The 7,500-nt window shown below is 43.9% G+C and overlaps 1 protein-coding gene across 2 annotated transcripts in view; it reads left to right on the top strand.

Moving 5' to 3' along the window:
- myo9ab (myosin IXAb) overlaps positions 1-7,500 on the top strand; it is a 166,732-nt gene that overhangs the window by 70,265 nt on the left and 88,967 nt on the right. For both annotated transcript variants that reach the window (XM_079810159.1, XM_079810160.1), the window contains exons 5-6: positions 145-244; positions 2,036-2,089. In XM_079810159.1, the coding sequence (XP_079666285.1) occupies positions 145-244; positions 2,036-2,089 (154 nt within the window). The remainder of the gene's footprint in view (positions 1-144; positions 245-2,035; positions 2,090-7,500) is intronic.

Below are 7,500 nucleotides of genomic sequence, written 5' to 3'. Positions count from 1 at the left end.
GTAGAAGCCCATCATCATGAGCTCCGGCTCTGCTTTATTCACACACTCTTGCTGTCTCTGCTTCTCCTGCAGGAACTATCATGTGTTTTATTCACATCATGAGCTCCGGCTCTGCTTTATTCACACACTCTGCTTCTCCTGCAGGAACTATCATGTGTTTTATTACCTGCTGGCTGGAGCCAGTGAAGACGAGCGCTCCTCCTTCCACCTCCTCCAACCAGACGAGTATCACTACCTGAACCAGGTACAGAACCTACAGCCAAACCTCTGAGCTCATTTCTGCCCCATAATCCCTGGCAACACAAAGAGCTGGAGGATGCTGAGGCTGTTGCCGGGTGCCGCTGTTGCCATGGTGACAGTCGTCAGCATCCGTATCAGAGCCAACAGAAGCCCAGTCTATTAACACACTCTCACACACACACACACACATCTCTGAATAATTCTGCCAGCTTTGTGCCCGTGCGACACGCTGTACAACTTCCTGTTTCTGCACATGATGTGTGGAATATTTGTGTAATATTGGGCATTAATATTTCCAGAAGAAAAGCTCTAGATGTTTTACTAGAGGTGTAAAAACACATCAAACTGTTCAGATCAACATTTATACAACAGTTATTACATCATTATATGTACACACAATATTTTACTTTATTATTTCAATATATTTACTCAAAATTCAGGAAATGTATTGCTGAACATTTTTATTTAAAAATAAGATTTCCATACAGTTTGATAACAAATAAAATATTTATAAAATATTTTTTTATAATTACTATATTATTTTAATATATTTACTCAAAATTCAGAATAAATTATAATACAATATAATAGCAAATAATATATATTTTTTATAGAATTACTATTATTATTTTAATATATTTACACACAATTCAGATACAATTATTGTCAGACTTATATTCAATATATTCCAAATATTTTGCTTGCTTTACTAATACTTGCTTTAGATTTGTATTCTTTTTTTATTGTAATATATTTGCTAAAAATTCTGAAAAATTATTGACTGATTTCCTGAAAAAATATAATACAATATAATAAAAAATATACAAAATATATTGCAATTTTTTAGAATTATTATTATCATTATTATTATTTTAATATATTTTCTTAAAATTCTGAAAAATGTACATATTTCCTAAAAAATATAATATAATAACAGATGTATACAAAATATTTTCAGATTTTTAGAATTAATATTATTATTTCAATATATTTACTCAAAATAGGTTCTAATTTTAAATTATTGTTAATATTAATAATTTTTAAAAATATATTTACTTAAAATTCTGAAAAATGATTTACAGATTTGCTGAATTTTTTTTTTATAAATTTTAATAACAAATAATATATTTATATATATAAATATATCACACTTTTTTATAATTACTATATTATTTTAATACATTTACTCAAAATTAAAATTCTATAAAAAATTATGAAAAATTATTGACTTGCTGAAAAATATAATAAAATGCATTAACAAATGATACATACTAAATATTTAGCATTTTAAAATTGTTATTACTTCAGTATATTTACTCAAAATATATTCTGCTTATTTTAAAATTCTGAAAAAAATTAAGAAAAAATTATTGACAGATTTGCTGAAAATTGTATACAATTTAATAGCAAAATGTTTTGAATGAGTTGGTAATATTACTATTATTTCAATATATTTAGTCATAATTCATAAAGACTATTGACATATTTACAATTGTTGTTTTTTAGAAATGCATTATTCACAATCATTAATGATAAAAAAAAATATTTACACAAAATATTTACACTCATCATCATCATCATCATCATCATTATTATTATTAAAGTATATTATTTACTCAAAATTATGATTTTTCAAAGTAAGTTCTCTGCAATATTGATAGACGATACTGTCTATCAAATTGAGTGTTTACACCCCCGGTCCAGTCATGTTTCATCAATGGTGTGTGTGTGTGTGTGTGTGTGTGTGTGTCAGATGAACCTGTCTGCAGCTCTTAACTGTCTGTCTGCCTTCCAGATAACAAAGACAGTCCACAGACAGCACTGGGGGAATTACTATGAGACAGAGCTGGTCAGTATCGAGTGTGTGTGTGTGTGTGTGTGTTCACATCTTCTCTTGTTCTGTTTGTGTTCTGAGTAAACCTTCATTTAGTGTAGACACACACACAGAGAGTCGAGTGTGCTCGAAAAACCCTGTGCACTTCCTATCTAGACAACACGTCAAGACATCATATGTGATGTCACAGAGGACCCTGTCCCATAATGCACTGCGGCACAACACCGCCCACAGATGGAGAAGTGAGAGAGATGTTGATTTATTAATATACCTGCATGATCTGCAGTGTAAAGTGATGAATGCTCATGTAAATGAGAGCATCTCTGAGCACACACACTGGTTTAGCCGCACTGGGAGCAGAAGTGCATGCTGGGACAGTTTGAGTAGGTGAGACGCCCGTCTGCTGCGTCTGTGCTGTGGCTTCAGGACGTCACACCTCAAACACTCACATCTGGATATATATATATCATTTCTTTTTTATATATATATGTATTTTTTTTTAATTATTATTATTAAAAAAAATTCTTCTCTTTTATCGTTTTTATTTTAATTAATTACTTTTTACTTTATCATTTTTTCTATATTATTATTATTATTATTATTTTTTACTTTTATTGTGTGTGTGTGTGTGTGTGTGTGTGTGTGTGTGTGTGTGTGTGTGTGTGTGTGTGTGTGTGTGTGTGTGTGTGTGTGTGTGTATATATATATATAAACTTTTTTATTTTTTTATTTTCAGATTATTTAACTGCTGCTTTATTTTTTAAATATTTTATATTCTTCTCTTTTCTCTTTTTTATTAGTTTACTTTTGTTTATTTGTTATTTTAATTTATTACTTTTTTACTTTAATTTAATGTTTTTTTTATTTTATTATTTATTTTGTTTACTTTTATTGTATATTTTTTATTTCTTTTTTATATAATTTGTTATTGTACTTAAATTTTTTGTTTTTATTTTTATTTGACTATTTTTTATTTTTATTGTATTTTATATTTATTTTTGTTTCAGATTATTTTATTGCTGCTTTATTTTAATTTTATTTTTGTTATTTTTTTATTGTATTTTATTTATCCTATTTTATTTATTTTTGTTTACTTTTGTATATTTATATATTATTTATTTTTTTCATTTACATTTTTTTGGTATTTTACTTTTTTATATTGTTTATATGGGAAAAAAGACAACAAAAAACAAACAAACAAAAAAGGGCAAAAAATATATGCAATCTACAGTTTACAAATGAAAAAAAATTCAGAAATGAATGAAAATGTAATTTAAAATAGTTAATAATTAATAATATTGTTTAATAGTGGTATTTTCTAGTTTGTGTTTGTGGTGTGGATTGAGTGGTGTTATTTCCTGTTTTGCTCTCTGCCCACTGAGGCCACACTCATCAGTTTTGTTTGCTTTTGGTGTTGTTAAATGTCATCGGTGCCCAAAGGACACACGTGTGCTTCCTCGTGGTTCTCAGAGCTCTTTAAACAGATCAACGCCCACTGAGAAACCGGTTTTACTATCACAGACTGATTCTGAGAAACGGGCCAGAAATCCTGAGACAATCACAAACCCCTCGAACACGAGTCTCAATGATCCACACGCTAACACCTGTTATTATGGCCAACAGGAAGTCCTGTCTCTCTCAGCGCCTCACTTCCTCTGCACACTTCTGTTTCTGAGCCTCCTCTCAGAGCTGCGCCTTCCTCTCCGTCTCTAATCATCCACGGCTTCATTATGTGCTTGTGTTTGGTTCTTTATCAGAGCCGCTAAACCGCCCGCCTACCAGAGGGAAGTGTCCAGGGGACGTCTGGTTTATGTCCAGCAGCGGGTGACATGGTCTAGTGTAGGGCGTGTTGGGGTGTGTGAGGGCGTGTTAGGGCGTGTTGGGGTGTGTGAGGGCGTGTTGGGGCGTGTTATGGTGTGTGAGGGGGTGTTAGGGCGTCGTAGGTCATGTGAGGGGGTGTGTGAGGGCGTGTGAGGGCGTGTTATGGTGTGTGAGGGGGTGTTAGGGCGTCGTAGGTCATGTGAGGGGGTGTGTGAAGGCGTGTTAGGACGTGTTATGGTGTGTGAAGGCGTGTTAGGGCGTCGTAGGTCATGTGAGGGGGTGTGTGAAGGCGTGTTAGGACGTGTTATGGTGTGTGAGGGCGTGTTAGGGCGTCGTAGGTCATGTGAGGGGGTGTGTGAAGGCGTGTTAGGACGTGTTATGGTGTGTGAGGGCGTGTTAGGGCGTCGTAGGTCATGTGAGGGGGTGTGTGAAGGCGTGTTAGGACGTGTTATGGTGTGTGAGGGCGTGTTAGGGCGGCGTAGGTCATGTGAGGGGGTGTGTGAAGGCGTGTTAGGACGTGTTATGGTGTGTGAAGGCGTGTTAGGGCGGCGTAGGTCATGTGAGGGGGTGTGTGAAGGCGTGTTAGGACGTGTTATGGTGTGTGAGGGGGTGTTAGGACGTGTTATGGTGTGTAAGGGCGTTTGAGGGCGTTTTTGGGGTGTGTGAGGGCGTGCTGGGGTGTGTGAGGGCGTGTTAGGGCATCGTAGGTCATGTGAGGGGGTGTGTGAGGGCGTGTTAGGGTGTGTTGGGGTGTGTGAAGACGTGTGAGGGCGTTTTGGGGTGTGTGAGGGCGTGTTAGGGCGTGTTGGGGTGTGTAAGGGCGTGTTAGGGCATCGTAGGTCATGTGAGGGGGTGTGTGAAGGCGTGTTAGGACGTGTTATGGTGTGTGAGGGCGTGTTAGGGCATCGTAGGTCATGTGAGGGGGTGTGTGAGGGCGTGTTAGGGTGTGTTGGGGTGTGTGAAGACGTGTGAGGGCGTTTTGGGGTGTGTGAGGGCGTGTTAGGGCGTGTTGGGGTGTGTAAGGGCGTGTTAGGGCGTCGTAGGTCATGTGAGGGGGTGTGTGAAGGCGTGTTAGGACGTGTTATGGTGTGTGAGGGCGTGTTAGGGCATCGTAGGTCATGTGAGGGGGTGTGTGAGGGCGTGTTAGGGTGTGTTGGGGTGTGTGAAGACGTGTGAGGGCGTTTTGGGGTGTGTGAGGGCGTGTTAGGGCGTGTTGGGGTGTGTAAGGGCGTGTTAGGGCATCGTAGGTCATGTGAGGGGGTGTGTGAGGGCGTGTTAGGGTGTGTTGGGGTGTGTGAAGACGTGTGAGGGCGTTTTGGGGTGTGTGAAGACGTGTGAGGGCGTTTTGGGGTGTGTGAAGACGTGTGAGGGCGTTTTGGGGTGTGTAAGGGCGTGTGTGAGGGCGTGTTAGGGCATCGTAGGTCATGTGAGGGGGTGTGTGAGGGCGTGTTAGGGTGTGTTGGGGTGTGTGAAGACGTGTGAGGGCGTTTTGGGGTGTGTGAAGACGTGTGAGGGCGTTTTGGGGTGTGTAAGGGCGTGTGTGAGGGTGTGTGAGGTTGTGTGACGGCGTGTGTGAGGGTGTGTGAGGGCGTGTGTGAGGGCGTGTGTGAGGTTGTGTGAGGGCGTGTGTGAGGGCGTGTGTGAGGGCGTGTGTGAGGGTGTGTGAGGGCGTGTGTGAGGGCGTGTTGGGGTGTGTGAGGGTGTGTGAGGGCGTGTGTGAGGGCATGTGTGAGGGTGTGTGTGAGGGTGTGTGTGAGGGCGTGTGAGGGTGTGTGTGAGGGCGTGTGAGGGTGTGTGTGAGGGTGTGTGTGAGGGTGTGTGAGGGTGTGTGTGAGGGCGTGTGAGGGTGTGTGTGAGGGTGTGTGTGAGGGCGTGTGTGAGGGCGTGTGTGAGGGTGTGTGAGGGCGTGTGTGAGAGTGTGTGAGGGTGTGTGAGGGTGTGTGAGGGCGTTTGTGAGGGTGTGTGAGGGTGTGTTAGGGCGTCGTAGGTCATGTGAGGGGGTGTGTGAAGGCGTGTTAGGACGTGTTATGGTGTGTGAAGGCGTGTTAGGGCGTCGTAGGTCATGTGAGGGGGTGTGTGAAGGCGTGTTAGGACGTGTTATGGTGTGTGAGGGCGTGTTAGGGCGTCGTAGGTCATGTGAGGGGGTGTGTGAAGGCGTGTTAGGACGTGTTATGGTGTGTGAGGGCGTGTTAGGACGTGTTATGGTGTGTGAAGGCGTGTTAGGGCGTCGTAGGTCATGTGAGGGGGTGTGTGAAGGCGTGTTAGGGCGTCGTAGGTCATGTGAGGGGGTGTGTGAAGGCGTGTTAGGACGTGTTATGGTGTGTGAGGGCGTGTTAGGGCGGCGTAGGTCATGTGAGGGGGTGTGTGAAGGCGTGTTAGGACGTGTTATGGTGTGTGAAGGCGTGTTAGGGCGTGTTATGGTGTGTGAAGGCGTGTTAGGGCGTCGTAGGTCATGTGAGGGGGTGTGTGAAGGCGTGTTAGGACGTGTTATGGTGTGTGAGGGCGTGTTAGGGCGGCGTAGGTCATGTGAGGGGGTGTGTGAAGGCGTGTTAGGACGTGTTATGGTGTGTGAAGGCGTGTTAGGGCGGCGTAGGTCATGTGAGGGGGTGTGTGAAGGCGTGTTAGGACGTGTTATGGTGTGTGAAGGCGTGTTAGGGCGGCGTAGGTCATGTGAGGGGGTGTGTGAAGGCGTGTTAGGACGTGTTATGGTGTGTGAGGGGGTGTTAGGACGTGTTATGGTGTGTAAGGGCGTTTGAGGGCGTTTTTGGGGTGTGTGAGGGCGTGCTGGGGTGTGTGAGGGCGTGTTAGGGCATCGTAGGTCATGTGAGGGGGTGTGTGAGGGCGTGTTAGGGTGTGTTGGGGTGTGTGAAGACGTGTGAGGGCGTTTTGGGGTGTGTGAGGGCGTGTTAGGGCGTGTTGGGGTGTGTAAGGGCGTGTTAGGGCATCGTAGGTCATGTGAGGGGGTGTGTGAGGGCGTGTTAGGGTGTGTTGGGGTGTGTGAAGACGTGTGAGGGCGTTTTGGGGTGTGTGAAGACGTGTGAGGGCGTTTTGGGGTGTGTAAGGGCGTGTGTGAGGGCGTGTGAGGGTGTGTGAGGTTGTGTGACGGCGTGTGTGAGGGTGTGTGAGGGCGTGTGTGAGGGCGTGTGTGAGGTTGTGTGAGGGCGTGTGTGAGGGCGTGTGTGAGGGCGTGTGTGAGGGCGTGTGTGAGGGTGTGTGAGGGCGTGTGTGAGGGCGTGTTGGGGTGTGTGAGGGTGTGTGAGGGCGTGTGTGAGGGCGTGTGTGAGGGTGTGTGTGAGGGTGTGTGTGAGGGCGTGTGTGAGGGCGTGTGTGAGGGTGTGTGAGGGCGTGTGTGAGAGTGTGTGAGGGTGTGTGAGGGTGTGTGAGGGCGTGTGTGAGGGTGTGTGAGGGTGTGTGAGGGCGTGTGTGAGGGCGTGTGTGAGGGTGTGTGAGGGTGTGTGAGGGTGTGTGAGGGTGTGTGAGGGTGTGTGAGGGTGTGTGTGAGGGTGTGTGAGGGTGTGTGAGGGTGTGTGTGAGGGCGTGTGTGAGGGCGTGTGTGAGGGTGTGTGAGGGCGTGTGTGAGGGTGTGTGAGGGTGTGTGAGGGCGT

Source organism: Gobio gobio (assembly GCF_949357685.1).
Source record: "Gobio gobio genome assembly, chromosome: 25".
Classification (NCBI taxonomy): domain Eukaryota; kingdom Metazoa; phylum Chordata; class Actinopteri; order Cypriniformes; family Gobionidae; genus Gobio; species Gobio gobio.
Note: the sequence above shows the minus strand (reverse complement) of the source record. Positions and strands in the feature narration are given on the sequence as shown.